The following is a 21,624-nucleotide window of genomic DNA, read 5'->3' on the forward strand; positions in this document are numbered from 1 at the left end:
TCATCAAATCTTCATATCCATTGACGATTCTTGGAATCCATTGTTACTAGAATGCTTGCCTAATGGTCATTTTCTCACCCTGTCATTCCTTCTACTGGAAGGAGGAGCTTTGTCTTATTTATTTATTCATTCATTCATCTATCCATTCATTCATTTATTCACATTAGTATAGACTCATCGGTTCTCCTTTTATTTAATGGCTTCTGATCATCATTACTGTTATTTATTTTGATGTTGAAATTGTCCTAGATTTGTCCTGTGGGAGCCCCCTTTCAAGCCACAGAGCTGCTGCTTTTAAAAACGACGTTGCTGGGGGCACCCGCATGGCTCGGTGGGTGAAGCCTCGGACTTTGGCTCAGGTCACGATCTCACGGTGCGTGGGTTTGAGCCCCGCGTCGGGCTCTGGGCTGATCGCTCGGAGCCTGGAGCCTGCTTCGGATGCTGGGTCTCCCGCTCTCTTCCTGCCCCTCCCCCGCCCATGTTCTTTCTCTCAAAAACAAGTAAGCATTAAAAAAAATTAGCAAAAAAATAATAAAAAATAAAAAATGACATTGTCACTCGACCTTGACCAGAAAGGGAACCATGTCTTCGGGGAAGCAGTCTCTGCTGTGTGGGCACTGAAGTGCTGACTCCCTGACGAGGGCAGGCTGGGGATGGGAGCAAAGGCTTCAGGCAGCATGATGTCCAGGGGTGTCATGAAGGCCATCGGGGATTCATTCGCTAGTTCATTCATTACTATGGCCTCAGCTCTTGAGATGCTCTTAGAAAACGGAGGTGGGGAGAGAGAAAGACCACCAGCCACAATGGCACAGTTTGTAAAATGAAGAACTTTTGTACCCCAGGGGTAACATGAGGGGCTCTGTGAGACGTGCAAATGTAGGGCAAGTGGGCAATCTGTTGGGGGGTGTGGTTCTTTAAGCGTCAAGACAAATTCGCCACAACATTTGGTCACTTGGGAAGCTAGTGGGCCAATCTGCATTGGAAACCCAAGGCTTTCAGGAAGTGAGAGGTAGTTGTCCCCATCCCAGATGGACCTGGACCCAGAGGTGGGAAGGCATAACAAGGGCTCTCTCATTCTGGAGCCCAGTGCAGGGCTTGATCCCAAGAACCATGAGATCATGACCTGAGCCGATATCCAGAGTCGGATGCTTAACCAACTGAACCACCCAGGTGCCCCCCAAACTGCCCCTTTTGAGTGGAGCTCCAGGCACTGAATACATCCCTCCCGTTTATACTGGGACCCACTCATTTGGGTAGAGTGCCAAACGTCTGGGCCAGGAATCAATCAGGTCTGGATTCAAATTCCAGTTCTGGTACTTTCTAGCTAGGTGACTTTGGAAAGTCACTTTCTCTCTCTGAGCCTCCACTCGTATATGTCCTCAGTATATGTTTGTTGAGGGCTCACTATGTGCTGAGCACTGTTCTAGGCTCAGGACATGCAGTGGTGAACAAGGTAGACAAGAAACTTACATTCTGGTTGGGGAGACAGACATTAAATAGTGAGCAACTATATAAGCAAGGTAACACCTTATTTTACTTATTAAGGTAATATAAAGGTAATTTAAGGTAATTAAATTAAGGAGATATTAAGGTAATATAAAAACCTATTTCAGAAGTGGGGGCTCTTTTAGCTAGGGCAGTCAGGAAAGGCCTCTCTGAGACAGTGACATTTAAGCCGACCTGAGAGATGAGAAAGAGCCTGGCAGCGAACGGAAGAGGAAACAGCTTGTGCAAAGGACCTGTGGTAGGAACGCGCTAGGCGTGTTTGAAAAACAGTAAGAAGGGCAGTGTGACTGAAGAATAGTGCGTGAGGGGAGAGTGGAAGGAGGTGAGGCTGCAGAATTGGGTAGAGGTCAGATGGCTTAGGGCCCTAGAGACCAAAAGGAGGAGTACAGTTTATATTTCAAATGCCAACGGAAGCCGGTGAGGGAATTAAGCCAGAGAGCAGGAAGTGTGTGAAACAATCTGATCCTTGTTTTAAGAAGAACTTTGGTGCGTGAAGAAAGCCGTTGGGAGCAAAGTGGGGAGGCCATCAGGAAGCTTGCTGCCATTGTCCAGGTAAGTTGAGGGTGCCTGGACCAGGTGGGGGGACGGGGGATGGACTAGCGCGGTCAGATGCACGGCGGCGTTGGAGGGAGAGCCAGCCTGACTGGTGGGGAGGAAAGGAGAAAGAGGAATGGAGCAAAGCTCCTAGAATCGGGCTTGAACAACTGAAATCGGGGAGTCTGGGGGTGGGGGGGAGCTGAGGCAGTGTTGGTGGTCAGGAATTGGATTTTTGCGGTCCTCCTCTGGCACCCGGGTGGAGGTGCAGAGTGGGCAGTCTTGAACTCGCAGAAGCTCTTTGGGGATCCCGGGCATATGGATGGCGTTTAAAACCACGGGACTGGATGAGATCAAGGCAGAGGGTGTAGGGTGAAAGGAGAAGAGGTACGGGGCTGTCGACTGCAAAAACGAGACAAATGACACCTCCGCCCACGCGGCTCTCGCGAGGTATCACGTGAACGCACCCAGCCGCCTCTGACTGGGGTTGAGAACGCCCGCCTCGCGGAGGCCCAGAGATCAGGCCTTGCGTGGGCGGGGCCCGATCGGGGCGGGGCCGCCTGGGGGCGGGGCCCGCAGATCAGGCCTTGCGTGGGCGGGGCCCGATCGGGGCGGGGCCGCCTGGGGGCGGGGCCCAGAGCCGGGAGGCCGCTCCGGGGCCGTAGGGGCCGCCAGGCGGTGACGTCACCGCATGACTGGGTTTTTATGAATGAAAGGAATCCTGTGAGTGAGTAATTCCGGGAAGCTCGCCTTACAACTCCGCGCCGCCCCCCGCGCCGCCCGCCCCACAACAAAACTCGGCGCTGCGCTCTCGGGAGCCCGGCTCGGAGCGACCGGCGGTCGGGACCGGAGGGGGATCGGACAGGAGGAGGGCGCGGGCCGAGACAGCAACGCCGGGACGGCAGCGGCAGCCGCGCGTGCACGGGGCGCCAGGCGAAGCGGCCGCGGGTGAGGGACGCGGGTCCGAGACGGGGACGGGCGCGCGAAACCCGAGGCGGCAGGGTCTCCGTGCCCGGGAACGTGCCCGGGGCGGGGCGGCCGGGGCCCCGCTCCGTCGGCGCTTTGGTGTGTCCTTCGCCCGGACGGCTGGCGGGTGGGGGTGGGGGCGGGGGCCAGAGGTCCGGGAGCTCCGAGACGGGGCCCAGGCGAGCTTGGCGGGGTGTGGTGGTGACGGGCCCCTTCTGGGGGAGCGCGCGGGGAGGCGGCCGAGCGGGGCAGGAAGGGGCAGCGCAGGCCGACGAGCGTCAGCGTCCGCCCAGGCGGGACCGGGGGCGGTGTGTGCACGTACGTGACTCGGTGAGAACAGTCCCTGGACCGGTGCCCGCGAGCAGTGCGTGCGCGGTTTGTTTACGTCCGAAGGCGGGCGTGCGTATGTGTTCCCGGGCCAGTGTCCCGCGTATCCTGCCCGGTGCGTGCGTGTGTGCGTGTGCGTGTGTGTGTGTGTGTGGTGTGTCCGCCGCGCGCGCTCCCAGGGGGGTGAAGACCCTGGGGCCTGTGTGTGCCTTGGAGAGAGTGCGCCCGCACGAATAAATGTGGAATAAGGACCCGACCGAGGGAAGTGGCCAGTTCCAAGGTCACACGGGGGTACGGGAATTCTCCCTCGGCTGTCCCCTTTCGTCCAGCCCTCGGCCAGGCCCTGGCTGTCCCCGGAGTTTCCCAGGGACACGGCCATGTGACTGCGGTGTTTGTCCCCCGCCCAGAGCCGGCGCCTGCAGCCCTAGGGTGGGGCGAAGTATCAAAGGCCCCATCCGGCTGGGCTGGGGGGTGAGATGAGTGGGCCACCCCTCCCCCCCGCCCCAGCACCCTGATGCCTCTGTCCTTGTCCCCAGGTTTTCCAGCTGCCCCAGGAAGGCAGACCCTAGGGACTCTCCTTCATCTCCCCGGGGTTGCTCATCCCCTCCCTCTCGGGAGGAACAGGAAGGGCCTGAAAACCCACCACAAAGCTGGGAAGTAGGAAGGAATCCGTGGCTTCCTCTCTTTGGTGGCTCCTCTGGCTGGTCCTGGTTCTGGAGGTTGTACCTGCTGGGTTGGGGAGGGTGAGACCAGGAGAATGGGGTGGAGCTGGTTTCTGCTCTCCTGGTGGTTTCAGTTCCCAGGTGGGATTAGTCAGACCTATGGATGGCTGGACCTGAGGAGCTAGTTGAGGGCTTGGGCCAGGCCTAGGACCCAGAGTCCTCACCCTGGGCTAGGCATGGTCAACAGGCAGTGGAACAGGTGATCTTGGTCCTGAACAACGTATGAGGGGTGGGGCCCGGAACTCAACCCCCGTCCGCATCAGCCTCGTGGAACGGGATGGGGTCTAGGGAGTCCTTGGTCCTATTCTGCCCTCCCCCTCCCACCACAGGGCTTCAGAATCGTCCGCGGGGTGGGGGTGGGGGGGCAGTGATTGAGCTTGAGGGGGTGAGGAACCGGACGAACTTTTAACCTTGAATCTTTGAGCCCTGGTGAGCCCTGCTTCCACAGCTCAGAACTTCAGTATCTCCATCTGCAGCAGGGACTAGGCAACATGCAGGGTGGCAGGATGGGTGCAGAAGGGGGTGGGGTGGGGCGGGGTGTGGCAGCCTCCACATGCAGCCTATGGGAGGAAAAGAAGAGCCAACAGCCCCAGGCTGGACCCAGGGATGTCCAGGAGTATAGGGTTTGGGTGAGGGAGGCGGCAGCCAGGAGCACAGGAACCAGGCACCCCCCAGCGATGGAGCCTGTCACGGGCCAGATGCTGGGGATGAGATGGTGAGCAAATTAGATCCCTCTGGAGCTTCCAATCGAGGAGGGGAGCCAAAGTTGAAGGAAGAGCTACCAAACTCAATGCGGAACCATGGCTGAGACGGGTAGTCCGGGGCAGAAGGCACTGTGATTTGAAAGCATATACACAGGGCTCCGACTTAGCCAGGGCAATCAAGGGAGGCTTCCCTGAGGAGGTGACCAGCGAGCTGGGTTCTCAGATGGCCTGATGGTCGTCTATGAGGCCCTTAAGGGCAGGGACTGTGATTCATCTTTGGGCCTTCGGGACCCAGCACCGAGCCTGGCACAGAGTAGGTGCTTCTTGGATGGCTGCTGATTGAATGAAGGAATGAACACTAGGCCCGTGTCCCGAAAGAACTCCACAGCACTTGGAAAACAAGGCCTGGGAAACTTCCAGTGAAGCAGGGAGCCCGAGTGGGCTATAGGGTTCTTGAAGCCGCCTCTCAAAAGTGAGCAGACCCTTGGGCATCACTCGGTGCGGGACAGATGGCAGGGCCGGCAGTGGAGGCAGGCCAGCCTGGAAGCCCGCGAGGAGGCAGCTACAGTCCTGGCTCAGCTGAAAGGGGAAGTGGTCCCTGGCTATGCAGGTGGAGCAGAGGAATGGTCAAGGCCGATGGTCTCCGAGCTTGTGTTCTCATGCCCCTGCCTCCAGGGAGCCTTCACTGATTTCCTTTCCCAGGGCGTCCGCTCTCCTGGTGGTTTTGGAGCTCCATTCTGGACCAGAATCTGACACTCTATAAAACTCCCAAATCATCAGTGCTGGGAGGTACATTGGGCTTGGGGGAAGTTCGGCATGTTGGGAAACTGAGGCCCAGAGAGAGAGAGGGGAGGGACGGATTTGAAGTCACGTTGGTGAGCGTGAGGGGGTGGCAGAACCAGAGCTAGAATGCAAGGGCCCTGCTTCCATGGGGTGCTGGGCTCTCCCAGCTTTGCTCGGCTTCCAGCAGGGAGGAGGCTCCAACCAGCGCTGGCGGCCAAGGCCCAGGAAAACACATTTTTTCCCTCTGTCCTCACAGAGGAAGCAGAATGGCTCAGCAGCCAGAGAGGAGCCCATGCCAGTGGGTGGGCCGTCTGCAGGATGTCTCTGGAGTGGACTAGGGGGCCCGGGAGGGGGGCGGGTGCAGCAGGGTTGGCAGCTGCTGACTGGGCGAGGCAGCTGTCAATCAATCCCCGAGAGTAAACTCATTCTCATGCCTCCCAAAGAATGTTGGGAACCTGCAGACCCTGGAGGTCAACTCTGCTGGCCTCCGAGGGAAGAAGAGGAGAAACTGAGGAGGTGGGGGGAGATGTGGCGGCCGGCACTGAAGAAAGGGCCCCGAGCTGGGGGTCCTGGGAACCGGGACCCCTGGGTCCCAGCCCATCACTGCCATCAAACAGTCGCTCGGTTGCCTCAGTTACAGAGCTGGTTGGACCTGCTGCTGTCTCCGGCCCAGGGTCCCCCAGACTGGCCGAGGCAGCCTGGCGGAGGGTCCACGCCCCTTGGCTTAGAGCCCTGCGACCCCTGGCCTGGGCTTGGAGAGTGAAAGCCTGAGGTTATCAGACAGTTCCCCCTTCTTGTGACTTTCCCTCTGCGATTACCTGACTTTGCTGAGCCGGGACATTCCTGGGCAAACAAAGGTGCCTCTGCTGACATCCAGGATTTGCTTGAAGGGGCTGAGGCTAGAGCAGGAGAAGGAGGAGGAGAAGAGGGAAGAACAGGTTCACAGTGTCCCTAGAAACTGAAAGTATTTAGAATCCCAGTCAGCTGAGTGGATGGGAACTTCAGCCGTTCTATAGAATAGCGGATGGCCGACAGTTTCTGCCTCTTGGGTGTGTGTTGTGTTGAGAAGGATTCTTTTTTTTTTTTTTTTTAATTTTTTAAAACATTTATTTATTATTGGGAGACAGAGAGACACAGAGCATGAGCAGGGGAGGGGTAGACAGAGGGGGAGACATAGAATCCGAGGTAGGCTCCAGGCTCTGAGCTGTCAGCACAGAGCCCGATGTGGGGCTCGAACTCACAAAGTGAAAGATCATGACCTGAGCCGAAGTCAGTCGCTTAACCAACTGAGCCGCCCAGTCGCCCCGTGTTGAGAAGGATTCTGAGGCTGTCTTTTTTTTTTTTTTTTTAATTTTTAAAAATGTTTATTTGTTATTTTTTTTATTTTTTTATTTTTTGAGAGAAAGAGAGACAGAGTGCGAGCAGGGGAGGGTCAGAGAGAGAGGGAGACACAGAATCTGAAGCAGGCTCCAGGCTCTCAGCTGTCAGCACAGAGCCCGACGCGGGGCTTGAACTCACGGACCACGAGATCATGACCTGAGCCAAAGTCGGACGCTCAACCGACTGAGCCACCCAGGCGCCCCCCCCCCCCCCCCCCCCCGCCAAAGCTCAGTGGGGGAACAGTGCTGTGATTGATTAGTGATGCCTGCAGAGAGAGTGGAGGGGGTGGGGGCGATGGGGAGGTAAGCCAGCCATTTGCAGCTCCTGACCTTGTCTAAGTCTCTTGTATCTTACGTGCTTAGACTGTTATGATTGTCCCCACCCTACAAGTGAAGAAACCAAGGCCCAGAGATTCCCCTCTTGTCTGTGGGTCAGGCCGTGCTTCCGAGGTTCTGCATCAGCCACAGCACCCAGGGCTCAGCACCTGGCACCCAACGGGCTCTCAGTTAACCTGCTTCACCTCTCCTATCAGGTCTCTCTGTGGGTGACCCTGCACTACCCTATTGACCTCTCTGGGCATTACCTCACAGAGCCGTCAGGAGGACCAGGCTGATGCTGGTTTGAAAGGGGTCCGGATCCAGCTCTGGGTCCTTTACACGTGTTCAGAATCCGGCCCCCGCAACCCCCGCCAACTTGGGGGGGAGGCAGCCACTCACCTGCCGTGTGACTTCAGGCAAGAGATGCCCCTCCGTGGGTCTCCACCTCCTCGTGGGTGAAGTGAGGATGCAGGGCTGGATGCTCTCCCAGGGCCTTTCCCGTGTGACCCCAGCCGGCCTGGGGACCCTGAGTCAAAGCAAGGTCCCAGTGCGGGCTACCAGCCGGACCCCTCCTGGACGGACTCAGCGATTCTAATGACCCCCAGGTGCTCACTGACCTCTGCGTTCTATACCACTTGGTTCCTCCAAAACCCTGCTCGGCGGGTATCGTTCTGATCCCACAGTAGGAAAAGTGGAGGCCCAGAGAGGTGCAGTGCCTTGCCCGAGGCCACACAACCCGGAGAAGACAGAGATGGGACTCAAACCCAGGCTCGACTCCCTCTGGTGCTCCTTCCTTCCCATAGCCCACCTGGGGGCCCAGCATCGCGAGGGCAGAATCCCTTCTGCTCCCTTCCCGTCTCCCTAGCCTCTGTGTACTATTCTTGCCAGGCAGAAGAAGGTGGCGGGTAGAACGGAGGAAGAGTTGGAGACGGGCACAGGGAGGTTTTCTCCTGGACAGTGTTCAGCTAGGCTCGGGCTTGGCATTCGCTTCGGACACTGACAAGCCGGGTCGTGGTGTCAGACCACCCACCCACGTCTCACCAGCGCCTGCTCCCTGCGGGGCCCGGGGCTGGTGGCCTCGGCACCCAGAACTGCTCCGGCCCCGTTTCTGCCGCAGAGCTCCCTGTCAGATGGGGAGACGACAAGGAAATAGACGATCACAAGATGGGGGGGGGGGGGGGGATGTGCGAGGGTGGGCGGCACCCATGACGGTCTACGGATCAGGGAGGGCTTCCTGGAGGAGGAGTTGTCTGGGCCCAGGGCAGAAGGATGAGTAGGAGTCTGCCAGATAAAGTCAGGGGGAGACGTGTCACGGGGCGTGGGGTTGCCCAGGGGCCATACGGTGTGGGAGGGAGGAAGTGAAAGAAACTCCGCGTGGCTGAGCTGCCAGATGGGGGCGGGCAGTGATGGCAGACGGGCCTCAGGTGCCACGCAGGTGGGCCTGGACCCTGTTCAGGGATGGTAAGGGGCCATGGAAGGTTTTCATCTGGGTGGTGACGTGGTCACAGTCACCGGTGGAAAGAACCTCCAGTTGCTGTGAAGAGGATGAGCGGAGGCCAGCAGAGAAGCATTCTAGGCCCTTCCCCGGTGTGTGTGTGGCGGGAAGGCTATTTAAGAGGCCCGTGTTGAAGGGCAGGATTGGCAGGGGTGGCGTAGGAGGGTCTCAGGATAGTGCCGGTGAAAGGCCAGGGTCCTACTTGGGACTTTCTGGAACTCAGTTACACCGCAAGGAGCCTGGGTGGCTCTGAGGACCCTCCCAGCCCAACGGCCACGGTGGCTGCCCCGCTCAGGGGATCTCTTCAAGTGCCACCTTCCCCCTCCTGTCCCACTCCTTGCTTCCCTCCGGGGTGCCAGAGCCCCTGGCTATACGGGCCCCAGGAGCTGCTGGGGGGCTCCAGAGAAGCCTGGGGCTTCTCTGCACGTCGGCCTGAGTCACAGTGAGAGTTCCAACGGTAGTTCGGCAGGAATACGTGAGCACCTGCTGTGTGCCAGGCCCTGGGCACTGGCACGCAGGCAGAGGGCAAGACAGAATGTCTGCTGTCGTGGAGCTCGCGCTCCAATGGCAGCACGAGGAGGCACGAGGAGGTCTGGAGGCAGACACTGAACCTATATGTGCAATAGATGTCATAACAATTCCATATAGTGGAAAGTACCATGAAGAAACGTGAGGTAGGAAAGGGAAATGGAGAGAGAGAGAGAGAGAGAGAGTGTGTGTGTGTGTGTGTGTGTGTGTGTGCGTGTATCCAGGGCTGGGAATTCTAAATGGAGTGAGAACATGAGATTTGAAAACAGCCCCGAAGGTGAGGAAGCAAGCCTTGTGGCCATCTAGGGGAAGGGAAAGCCAGGCCAGGAGAACAGGCAGTGCAAAGGCCCTGGGGAGGAGTGGGCGTGGTTTGTTGAGGAAGAGCAAGGAGGAGGGTGTGGCTAGAGCAGCGCAAGGGAAGGGGAGCCAAGCAGAAGCTGAAGTCAGAAGCGTGTGCTGGGGCCACATCACGCAGTGGTCTGTGGGCCATCGTGATGACTTTGACTTTGACTCCCAAGAGAGATGGGGGCCACTGGAGGGTCCCGAGGGAGAAGTAACATGAGTGACCTAACACACTCTGTGGGGGAAACTGAGGCACAGAACAGTTACCCAATCTACCAGAATCGGAGGTAGTGAGTGGAACCGCCATCAAAAATCTCCAGGTGTGTCTGGCACCCGGGTCCAGGCACTTGCGTTTCTCGGGGCCCGTGGGAAGGTATCAGAGGCTGAGCTGAGGCTGTGAGGTGTGTCCCACAGAAAGCTCGAGAAACCAGGGCTTGCCCTCACTTGCCCTTGCGGTCATACTGGGTACTACTAATGAGATCTGATAGGGTGCTGCATCTGAGGTCACAGGGCGTCTTCCCGCCCTGTCCTCTGTGCTCCTCACCCCCCCGCCCCCCCCCACTGCCTCCCTGTGGGTGGTAACAGATGAGGAAGTGCGGGCTAACAACGAATGGGGGAGAAGATCCGATGTGCAGGGACAGAGAGGACTGCTGTTTTAAAAGGGGGCTTGGGGAGACCGTCACCTTCGTGGGCACTGGCCTCCGGAATGCATTCTCCATATCTCCCCAGTGCCAGTGTTTGGCATACCGTAGATGCTCAATAAATAGTTGCCGAAGGAACATGGAGGTTTCAGGCCTATGGAGGATACACTGAAGGCCCCTGGGCCCCTCCTCAGTTGAGGTACGACTGCCCTGTCTGACCAGGGTGGTGCTGAATTCGTGCTCGCGGCTGCCGGGCAGAGGAAGCTTCTCCAAGACAAACTTTGGTGAGGAAGGCTTGGGCTGGGGAAGAGGGAGGAGGGGACTATGTTTTTTTTGGGTGTTTTGGTTTTTTTTTTTAAGTTTCTTTATTTATATTGTTCATTATTTTTAAATGTTTATTTCTTTTTGAGAGAGAGAGAGAAACAGAGTGCAAGCAGGGGAGGGGCAGAGAGAGAGGGGGACACAGAATCCGAAGCAGGCTCCAGGCTCCGAGCTGTCAGCACAGAGCCCGATGCGGGGCTCAAACTCACGAACTGCGAGATCATGACCTGAGCCCAAGTCGGATGCTCAACCGACCGAGCCACCCAGGCGCCCCTATTTATTATTATTTTTTAAGTAAGTTCCATACCCAACGTGGGGCTCGAAATCACTGCCCTGAGACCAAGAGTCACATACTCTACGGACTGAGCCGGCCAGGTGCCCCACATATGTTTTGGGTGCTTTGGTGTATGTAGGTTATACTTCAGTGAGAAGTTAAAAACAATCAAATAGACATATCTGGACCCCATGTGGAAGGATGGCTGGTATGGGAAGATGAAAGGCAAGAGAACAGTAAAGAGAGCAGAAAGTGCAAAGGTCCTGAGGCTGGAATGGGCCCCTGGGACAGAGAAAGGTGGTATGACAGGACTTCCTTAACAGCAGAGGCCTTGAATGCCGAGGCAGTGAGTCTGAGTTTTATTCTAAGTAGAAGAGAAAGTAACCTCGGTCTCCTCTCTCTCTCCTAGGTCTCAGCCCAGAGGGCACCTTCTGCAAACATGTCTGTGGACCCCTTATCCAGCAAAGCCCTGAAGGTGAGGATGCTGCCTCTGTTGTCCCTGTTCTCCCCCTCGCTTCCGGCTTAGGCTGGCCCATCCCAACTGCCTCGTCAGTTACTGGCATCCTCAAGGGTGGCTCAGCAGGCTTCAGGTGTTCGTGAGGCCCCGGGAAGGGCCGTGGGCTGGAAAGCAAGAGGCCTGATCACAGGCTGTGTGCCCAGGGAGGTGGGTGGGGGACGGGGGTGGGGGTGGGGGGCGAGCAGGTCACTCAGTTTCCCCATGCGCTCCACGTGCTGTCCCCAGATCAAGCGTGAGCTGAGCGAGAACACGCCGCACCTGTCAGACGAGGCCCTGATGGGGCTGTCGGTGCGCGAGCTGAACCGGCACCTGCGCGGGCTCTCGGCCGAGGAGGTGACGCGGCTCAAGCAGCGACGTCGCACGCTCAAGAACCGCGGCTACGCGGCCAGCTGCCGCGTGAAGCGCGTGTGCCAGAAGGAGGAGCTGCAGAAGCAGAAGTCGGAGCTGGAGCGCGAGGTGGACAAGCTGGCGCGCGAGAACGCGGCCATGCGCCTGGAGCTCGACGCGCTGCGCGGCAAGTGCGAGGCGCTGCAGGGCTTCGCGCGCTCGGTGGCCGCCACCCGCGGCCCGGCCGCGCTCGTGGCGCCAGCTAGCGTCATCACCATTGTCAAGTCGGCCCCCGGCCCGGGCCCCGCCTCCGCCCCCGCCCCCGGCCCCGCCCCCGCCGCCTGCTCCTAGTGCCCGCCCCGCCCGGCCACGCCCATTCCAGGCCACGCCCCTCCGACCCCCCGCTTCCTTCCCAAAGTGCCTAAGCGTGGCCTCTGTCCCTTGGTGCCATTTCTCTGCAGCCACCAGCTCTTGTGGTGACCACATGTTCCCTCCCGAGCCTGCTGTCTTCCTCGTTGTAGCCCCTATAACCGGGACCCAATAGGTGGCCCTGGGGTGGGGCACCTTTGGTGAGAATGGTAGGGTGGGGTTGGCGCCTGGGGTCTCTTTTGGCGGAGAGTCCTGCCTTCTTGGACTGGGAGGATGGAATACAGAGCAGATTAGAGAAGGGCTGTCGGGGAGAAGAGGGCCACCCCTCATTGTGTAACCTGTTGGCTCAGATCGTGCCACAGCCCCGCCTCCCCCCAGGATTTAGGAATATGTCCTCTCCCGGGGCTGAGAAGCGAAGGTCAGTTAACAGATGGGGACACCGTCCTTCAGCAGACATGCCAGTGCCCAAGGCCATCTGTGCTTGGTGGTTGAGCTGGGAAAGCTAGGCTTTCTTACTGCTGCCCCGAGATTCCAGCCAGGGGATCCCGCCGGGGGTTGGCAGGGGGCTTGTGGACACGGACTGGAAAGGGTGATGGAAGGGCCTCCCTGACCCGGGAGCCGCCTCTGTGAGTTAGGGGAAGAGAAGTAGAAGGCCAGAGAAGGTGATACAGATGGAAGAGATCGAAGGAGCTGGCCAGCCAAAGAGAAGGGGGACCAAGGAGGTGACCACCCACTGTGGCAGGTGGGAAGACAGATGCTCAAGTCCTGCAGCCAGGGGTGGGGGTCCTGAGAAGGGAAGGGTCCCACCCCTCCCCCTGGGAATGTCCACCGTGGCTTAGGGGCTGGCCACTGTCGTTGATTGCCATTCTCCTGGGAAGCCCAGCCCCAGCCCCAACCCTCCCTGCGCCTCCCTCTCCCCCCCTCCCCGCCCCACAATACGGTTGTTCCTCCCCGCTGTTTATTTATTGCACGAATCTAAGTTATTCTCCCCAGCCAGAAACCTAGCACCCACTCCCTGGGAAAAGCGGTGTGTGGCCCTGCGCTGGACTTTATATTTTATATCTGCAAATAAATCACATTTTATCTTATATTTAGGGAAAGCCGGATGGCAACGACCAAGAAATGTTTAAAAAAAACAAAAAAAAAAACGCAAAAAATTCGCCCGGCCCCTAGAATTTATTTATTTTCTGACTTACAGTAAGCGACTTATCCGCCTTCTGTATTTTGTAGACTTTCTGAATAAAGTCGAGTTCTCTTTTTCCACGGAGAAGTATACGTCTCTGGGCTATGGTCTTTTGGGGGAGGGGGTGGTGGGAGAGGCTCCGAACGAGGGGCCTAAGCTGGAGTCCAGCTTTCAACCCCAGCCGGGACCCTCTGCTCCAACGCGCAAGTGAAGAAACTGCGCCATCAGCCCTCGCTCGCTCACTAGCACTGGGAGCTCAGAGGGCAGGCGGATGCCAAAACCTTGGTTCTTCCGTCTGGTTGCCTGGAGCCTCCCAGGGGAAGAAAATACCAGGAGGACAATGAAATGTAGGGTTAAATTCCCTGGCATCCCTTCAGTGAATAAACAGTCCCGCCCAGAGGAAAATTCCCGGATTTAAGAGTAATCTTTCCAGCACTTTCCCACCGAGGTCTGATTTTCTACAGCCAAGTAGAAAATATTTTCCCCATGTTCCGGAAGGCACAGGGGGGCCGAGAGAGAAGTGGCTTCTTCAGTCCCAGCCTGCAGGCCGAAAAGGCAACCCTGTGTGTCGTCTTGGGCTCCGAACTCGCTGTCGTTAATTTCAACCCAATCCACCTGCCTTTCGGGGTCACCCTGAGAAGGAGGGGTCAGGGAGACCGGGGTTTGAACCCGCGTGACCTTTGGTGACTTACTTAGCTTCTTGCAGCCTGGGTTTGCCCACGGGCAGGATGAAGGCACCCGAGGGGGCTGCAGGCTGGAACATGCAGAGCAAACGTCTCCAGCGGCACAGACAGCTGCAGCGAGGAGGATTTCTGTCCACACGGATGGCAGGGCTGGGCTCGGGGAAGGACACGTCTGGGGGAGCTGCCCGCTTTGAAAGTCGGGGAGGGGCCGAACCACACGGGTTGGCTCCAACCTCGGGCCTTTCTCCCCCTCTCAGGTTGAGGCCCTCGATCCTGATCCCTGACCCCCCGGAAGCCAAGCTGAGCTCAGGCCTGCGAAAGGGCAGCAGGAAGCCAGGGGCTGGGACAAGTGGAGGTTAGTGGCTGGCTGGGAAGTCCCCCCACCCACGCCGCATTCCTGAGCGCTCCTGTCAGCAGGTCAGCTCCTCCTCCCCAAAGGCTGGTGGTGCCCCGTGTGGCTAGGCACCTGGCCTGGTAGCCCAATGCCCAGCGGGCCCTGCTCCGGGCCTCCTTACCCTGAGGGGGAGGTACCTAGGGTCCCGCGGTGGAGGGTGGGCTCAGGGAGGCAGGAAGATAGCCTGGGAAGAACAGCTGCCCTGGAAATCCCTTCAACCCCTGGGGGGAACCTGCAGGAATGGGGCTGCCAGCGTTTGGGCCCCCCCCCCCCGCTTTGCTGGCTGACAGAAGGGGGAGCTTCTGCACGCACCAGCCCTGTGGGGTGGAGGGGGGACCCCTTGGGACCAAAGCTGCCACCGTGTCCCACCGGCTGGAGGAGGAGGAGACACTTGGTCCGGTGGGAGCCCGGACCCCAGTGTCAGCCTCTGGCAATGTGGGCTTTTTTTTCCCCCCATTACCTAAACGTCACATCCCGTCTCCTAGGATACCCCTGCCCACGACCACTCGGCCCACCCCCAAGCACGAACACGGAGGCCGGGAAGAGGAAGGGAAAAAAAAAAACCTCACCCACAGGCAGAAGAGATTTCAATACAATCTATATTATCTCATATATAGATCTCTCACTTTATTTGCTCACTTCTGTCACGCATTTAAAATGTCAGAGACCAAAATAGAGCGGCTTTCTGGTGGAACTCATGGCAGTCATACACGAGATACAAAACTAGGGGACTCTGTCCTCTCATACATCATACAATTAATTTTTCAAGTATCTTTTATGTACAAAGAGCTACTCTATTGGGGAAAAAAAATTAAAAAAAAACAAAAACAAAAACAAAAACAAAAAAGGTAGGTTATGCATCCTAGGAAGGAGGGGTGGAGTGGGCGGGCCCGCATTCCTAGGCCCTCATCTCCCCGGGGGGCCGCTAGCTCCTTGCCGCTGAGTCCCCCTCCGTGTCCCCCCACGGACCATGCCAGCCGGCCAGTGCCAGGGCGGGCAGAGACCGAGGGGGCAGGGAGTCGGCAGGGAGTTTGGCCTGGAGGGAGAGTCAGAGAAACAGATTCGCGAAAGCAGAGCTGGGAGTGGGGGAGAAGACTCTCCTCAGACAGCCCGCTCGCACTCGCTGCCTTCCTGGGCACTTTGGTCCCAGCGAGCCAGGCCCACCAGACAGGGCCCGAGAGCTGGCCTCCGGGACCCTTGCACGCAGGCCTCTGTGACCTGGGGGCCGGCTGGGTCACAAGGGCCAAAGGAAGCCTGGAAAGACGGCTGTCGTGGACCCCACCCCCACCCCCATCCCAGCAGACCCTTGGCACAGTTCATTCCAGTAATGAACGAAAAGGAAGAGACTCCACGGTGAAGTTCTGGTGCCACAGGGCAGGGCCCTCCTCACCCTGTCACCTTCTCCAGGCTGTTACAGCCCAAACCCCAGCGCCCTCTGGGTGTCAAAGGACAGAAGGCTCCGCCTGTATGATCGTTACATCGTTATCTGTCCAGAGGCTCTTCCGAAGAAAGACAGTGGCCGGCATAAGCCCTGCCTGCCTGGCGGGGCGGGGGGGTCCGGCCCTAGGAGGCTCCAGGTGTATGGGCGTGGAGGTGAGCGAGGGGAGGGGACCGGTGATCCTGGCCACCCCTAAGGCCCGTCCGAGGGTGCGTGGCCCAGCACTGCAGGATCCTGAGCGCCAGTAGCTTGATAGGGCGCCCCCAGGGGCTGTCTGCGGCCAGACAGACTGAGGGCCTAGGAAGGGGGAGCTTTCGTATGTGACTAAGGCACAGAAGAGATGGGGCGAGGGGCCAGCCGAGGCAGGACACCAGGCCCTGTGTGGATACGGCGCCAGGAAGAGGAGTCTGGGGTTACCACTCCCACTTCCCAGCTCCCTGCTGCATGCCCCATCCTTCCGTCCTCCCTCCCACAGGACCGTGTTCCTCCAGAAGCTGGTCTGAGATGTGGAAACTCAGACCCTCCCCCTGAGGTGGGAAGGAGAAGCCCTAGGGAGAGGCCAGGACCCTGTGGAGGTTCTCACTGCTCAGCCCGCGAAGGAGGGTTGGGAGCCGCCGACCCTTTGAGCAGCCGGGAAGCAAGGGCCCTGCCCAAAATGCTCTCAAGAAGACAGACCCCAAGCGCTAGGGCAGTTGGGCTGCTGGCTGCCCTCAGCAGGCCAGGAGGAAGGGGCACGAGGCAGGCAGGAGGGGCCGCCACGGAGAGGACACCCAGGGGCCCAGAGACCCCTGCTTGGAGAGGTCTCGTCAACAGAGGAGGGGCCCAGATGCACCTGAGCGCCCTTCTGACGTGGGCCATGTGGCTCTTGGTGTCGCTCTGGTCCTTGCAGCATGCCAGGCAGGCCCTGGGTCAGGAGAGGCCACCGGAGCATCTGGGTTCCCTCCTCCCCCTCCTGCCTGAGGTGAGGCTAATCTAGCAAGGACAGAGGGCACAGGGGAGGGAGCAGGCAGGAAAGAGCCCAGGTCAGAGTATTGCACGGTGTTGGGGGCAGGGCTGGAAGTCTCGCGGGGGAGCGCGTGACCCGCGTCGGGGCTGAGAGGGCTGCGGCCGCCGGTCCACCATGGCCGCGGCTGGTCCCCACGTGCCGCCGCCACAGGACGAGCCACGGGGGCGTGGGAGTCGCTCCTCGCATCCTCTGTCCCTCGCCCAGCAGCGCGGGGGTGGCCTTGTATAAATATTCCTGAAGGCTCGTCGTGAGCCTGGGCTGTCCCCTGGGCAGACAGCTTCTGGCTGTTCTTTTGGAAGCGACATGTGAGTGTTTCTGGTCCAATAAATTAACGGGCGACGCCAAAGCTGTGCCAGCCTGCCTCCCGGCCCGGGCGTGAGGCCGGAGGGGAGCACAGCCTGCCCTGAGCCGAGGCGCCAGTCCTCCCCACCAGCAGCCGCGCCTAGAACTCGTCGTCAGAGCTAAGCAGGAGAGTCTTCTCGTTGTCGCGGGCGCCACTGAGGCTGTGGGAGCGGGAGAGGCCGTGGGCGCCGCCGCGCCAGGCGGGCCCGGGCTCCAGGGTGGACTGCTGGGTGTACTGCTGGTAGGCCGGCGAGAAGTTGTGGATGGCGTCCTGCACGATGTCGTGCGGGTTCATGGTCTCCTTGAGGCTGCTAGAGATGCTCTTCATGGGGGCGCAGCGGCCTGCAGGGTGGGAGCCCAGAGGCAGGGGTGAGGGGCTGGGGCAGCAGGAGGCCCCTGGTCCGGGGACTGCCCCCCCACCCCAAGGCTCTGTCACCCAACCCGCCCCCTCCTGCAGCAGAGAACACAAGGAGGCACAGGCAAAGGAATGGCTCTCTGGCCAGGGCACAGAGTGGGCGCTGAGCTAAGCGGCCACCGGAGGCTCGTGAGCCCGGCTGGCGGGAAAGGACCCAGGGTGGAGAATGGCATCCGGCAGACGAGGAGCCTGGCGTGCCCCGGGAGGCCGGCGTGCTGGGGGAGGGGAGGGGCCCAGCTCCACCCTGGGACGGGCACCGGAGTCTGCCTGACCAGCTCTGTCAGAGCTGGCAGCCAGGGGCCCGGGCCCACAGAGGGGCTGACGTAAGTCTTCACCGGCTCCCCTCCGAGAGGGCGGAAGCCGCCAGCCCTGACGTGCTTCCTCCCGACTCCCTCTCTAATGAACCGTCCCCGTGGGTTAAGGGGGGAGAACTGGCCCAGGCCATAAAACCTAGAGGTAAGGGATAAGCCCGGGTCTCCAAATTCAAATTTGGCATGCTCTTTCCACCTTCATGTTCTCGGCCATAGATTTCCCATTCGCAAGCCCCCGGAACCCGGCAGGGCACATTCCGGAACAATGAGAGACCAGAGTGGAAGCAGGCAAACTCTACAGAGCGCAGCCCTTGGCAGGCAGGTGCTCTGAGCTCTGCTGCCCGGGGGGTGCCTGTCGGGGAGACAGGGACACAGAGAAGGGGCTAGGGGGAGAGGCATGCTGGTGACAGTGACCAGGACTGACGTGCAGGACAGACGCATAGACCGAGAGCAGAACCTACCGTAAGGGCCGTATGTTGGCACTGCCCGCGGCCAAACCCGGGGCAAAAGCAGGGCGGAGAGGGGAGGGGAGGGGAGGGGGAGAGAAGCCAGAGAAATAGAGAAGACAAGAGACACGGCTGAGTCACACCGTCTGCCCACCACCGAGGCCGGCACACCGAACCATGCGCCCTTCCCGCCTCCCCGCCAGGCCCCACCTAGCACCCGGGCAGCCCCGGCTGCCCCCTGGAGCCTGGCACCTGGCAGGGCATGTCTCCCAGGGATGACTCCTCCCACAGGGCTCGCGCTTCCGGTGGGGGGTGGCGGGGGGGGGGGTGTGCTTACTTGTGCAGAGCCCGCAGTCGAGGCGGCTTTGGACCCAAGCCTGATTGGAGGGCTGAGGGGTTAGTGAGTGGGCAACAGGCCCGGGCCCAGCACAGAAGTGGGGTCCTGCCTTTCCCCGGTAGGGCTGGCCTGGGGTCTTTGCTAGAGCCGGATTTCTAGCCACGCTCCTTTTCGCTGGGGTGGATGTCTGGGAGCAGTGGGTGGGAAGAGGGCCACGGCAGAGCCACCACGTGGGCCTTTTTAAACCTCAAGGGTCCAAAAGGGTTCTCTGCTATGGCCCCAGGCTCCAGGCACAATGCTGACTTTCCTAAGGGCACAGGCTCTGTGGGGACCAAGTCCAAGGGACATCGCTCTCAACACCGGGTGGGTGTTTGCCAGGTCCTTCCGGTGGGGGGCCCAGCGGGAAGCGGGTGGGACCCCAGCTGGCAGCAGTGGGGCATGGCCAGCACAGCGCCTGGCACCGAGCAGGGGTGCCTACAGCCCTCGGCCGGCAAGCGTGCTGGGAGAACACGGTCGGGCGCACAAGAGTTGAGCGACCCGGTGTGCGGTTCGGTCCACAGGCATCTAGCGGGTCTCGCTCCAGCCAGGAAGAAGGGGAGGGGGCCGAGGGGCTCTGCTGCCGCCCTCCCCACCCCCACTCCCGGGGCCTGTGGTGGGCCTGGGCGCTAGGCCTGGGGAAGTGGGGTTCTCTCCTCCAGCCACATGGAAGGGAGCCGCCCGGCAGCCCAACCTCCGGGTGGACGTGTTAGACCAGGAGCTTCCCCTCCCCAGACCCGCAGAAGTCATTTCAGGCGAGCCCGGCCTCCTCTTCCCACCCGCCTTGGCCATCCCCCCTCCGCCCAGCGGCAGCCAGAGGCAGGTCCCCTGACCCCAGGCCCCAGGGAGCTTGGGAAGCACCCCCTACCGCCAGGCCCAGACCACTGATTATGGCAGGATCTCGGAGGGTGGGCTCACACATGGGATTCTGAAAGGGTCTCCGGGGCATTCTAATGTACAACGGCGGGTGCCAACCTCTTCTAACAAAGAGGAAGATGGGCAGGTGTAAAAAGAAAGCTGTTAAGATCGATTACCATCTGAGGGTGTTTCTTAGAAGTAAACCGGGCTGAAAAGAACTTTCGAGAGGAGGCAATTACAGCACAGAATGCAAAGCCGCGTTTGGCCTGAGGAACCCCGAGGAGCTTGTCTATTCTAGGGTCTCCACCCTGGCCTTCCCGTGGGGATATTGTGCTGTAGCATCTCGGGGGTCTCCATACTCCAGGCCTCCTGCAAGAGACAGGTGGCTCTCCAGCTTCCAGGACGTCCCTGCGACCTTGTGTTGGGGGGGGGGGGGGGGGGGAGCGTCGACCTGTGTCCCCTCTCCCACAAGTAAGCTGGAGACGCCTGACCTGTCACCACCTGTCAGCCACTGGGGGGTAGGAGGGGCCCCGGGGCGGGGCCGGGGAAGGCTTCTCCCGCTGGGGAGTCATCTCCAGGACCCTGGCTCATACCTTGCGCATCCAGCCTCTTGTCAGCATAGACCTTGTAGGTGAAGGCGTGCCGCAGGGCGAGAGCCGCAAAGAACATCTCCACACAGATGATGAAATCCTGGTAGCCGGCGGCCACGGTGCCCTCGCCCACAGACACGCGGGCCGAGTGGATCTTGGGGATGGCCCCACACTTCTCTAGGATGGCCAGGAGCATGCCTGGAAGGGGAAGCATGGGCATGTGGCCCTAGACTGGACCCCTCTTCTGGCCCCCCCTTCCTCCCTGGAGCACTGCCCGAACGTCACTCCCGCCAGGAAGGACGACAGCCGGGGTCCACGGTTGCTCCCGTGGGTCAGGGATGCCAGCACCAAGCTGAGGCCTCTGGAAACCCCACTGTATTGGCTACTTGCTGGCCACCAACACTGAGATGTCACCAGTTACATGGGGTTCCCTGGATCCCCCATCCATGAAGTGGCCCCACCGAAGGTCCCCCATGGCCAGGAGGTGCCCAGTGGACAGAGACCCTCTGGGCTCCAGGCTGGGATCATCCCGGGACGGCACAGGCCCCATGGGCACTGGGACAAAGAGCAGGAGGAGGGGACATATCTTAGGGGACAGGGCAGCATGGGCTGGCCTCACAGGGGCTGGGAAGAGGCTCACCTTGCCAGAAGGAGAGAAAGATGACGGACTTGACCATGAAGAACTTGAGGACAGGGCTGTAGGGGCTAAGCAGGTCCCGGGTGGCAAAGTAGAAGAGGAAGAGGGCGTAGAGAGCTAGGCTGACGGAGATGTTGTAGATGATGGTCACGTAGAGGTAGCCGCTGGTGACACTGTGGGGAACACGGAGTGTTCTCTGGCTTGGACAGAGCTTTCTGAGGGACCAGGGGTCTCCCTCCCTCCTCTACCCCTCCAGTATGCCAAACCCCACGGCTCTCAGCAGTGGCCCCCAAGCTGTGCCCCACGAGCCACTGAGAAGGGGCTCAAAGCGACCAAAACATCAGGGGGCGGAGGAGGGGAGGCGTGCAAGGGTGTGCACCCGGGGTGCAGCCGGCCCTGCCGCCTCTGCTTTGCTCACAGGTGTGTCCAGGCTGCAGGTCTGCGGCTCTGGTGCCCAGGCTCCTGGTGGGGACACCAACACGGAAGCCAACAGCACCAGGGCTGGGGGCGGGGGTTCATCCCGACGGTCGGGCAACGGGCGTCAGAGTGACACGGAGTTCGGCTTTGCTCTTTTCTCTTGGGCCAAGTCACGTCCCCCTCTGAGCCTCAGTCTGCTCACCTGCCCCGGTGGGGCCATCACGCGGGGTACAGCGGGTCTGCACCAAGTGCCCGCAAGCACAGGGCCTGGGTACGCAGGCACCGTCACTAACCCGCAAAACGGAATGAAATCCGCGTGGGAGAAGTCTTCTAGAAACCCGGGGACTCATGACAGGCCTCTCAGGGCTCGGACCTTCTTGCTCCCTGCCTTGGGGTGGTCGCTGTCCCTTCTTGACCCACCCCTGGGGCACCACTCTGGAGGCCGTCCGTGAAGGGGATGTGTGCGGAGGGCTGGCTC

At 60.0% G+C, this 21,624-nt stretch overlaps 2 protein-coding genes across 6 annotated transcripts in view; one reads left to right on the forward strand and one right to left on the reverse strand.

Annotated features, from left to right (window-relative positions):
* The first annotated feature begins 1,946 nt into the window (after nucleotides 1–1,946).
* Nucleotides 1,947–12,035, forward strand: MAFF (MAF bZIP transcription factor F). Of its 3 annotated transcripts, none has more exons than XM_042947790.1 (3): nucleotides 1,947–2,058; nucleotides 11,250–11,315; nucleotides 11,583–12,035. In XM_042947790.1, the coding sequence occupies exons 2-3, from the start codon at nucleotides 11,280–11,282 to the stop codon at nucleotides 12,033–12,035; spliced, it is 489 nt and encodes a 162-aa protein (XP_042803724.1). In that variant the 5' UTR covers nucleotides 1,947–2,058; nucleotides 11,250–11,279. The 3 variants fall into 3 exon arrangements, with proteins under 3 accessions (XP_042803724.1, XP_042803723.1, XP_042803726.1); XM_042947789.1 differs by lacking the exon at nucleotides 1,947–2,058 and adding an exon at nucleotides 2,762–2,988; XM_042947792.1 differs by lacking the exon at nucleotides 1,947–2,058 and adding an exon at nucleotides 10,832–10,860.
* Nucleotides 12,036–14,896: 2,861 nt separating this feature from the next.
* Nucleotides 14,897–21,624, reverse strand: part of TMEM184B (transmembrane protein 184B) — a 49,627-nt gene continuing 42,899 nt past the window's right edge. For all 3 annotated transcript variants that reach the window (XM_042947794.1, XM_042947795.1, XM_042947793.1), the window contains 3 exons: nucleotides 20,733–20,902; nucleotides 20,096–20,290; nucleotides 14,897–17,441 (listed from right to left, as the gene is read on the reverse strand). In XM_042947794.1, the coding sequence (XP_042803728.1) occupies nucleotides 17,200–17,441; nucleotides 20,096–20,290; nucleotides 20,733–20,902 (607 nt within the window). In that variant the 3' untranslated portion in view covers nucleotides 14,897–17,199. The remainder of the gene's footprint in view (nucleotides 17,442–20,095; nucleotides 20,291–20,732; nucleotides 20,903–21,624) is intronic.

Source organism: Panthera leo, chromosome B4, assembly GCF_018350215.1.
Source record: "Panthera leo isolate Ple1 chromosome B4, P.leo_Ple1_pat1.1, whole genome shotgun sequence".
Classification (NCBI taxonomy): Eukaryota; Metazoa; Chordata; class Mammalia; order Carnivora; family Felidae; genus Panthera; species Panthera leo.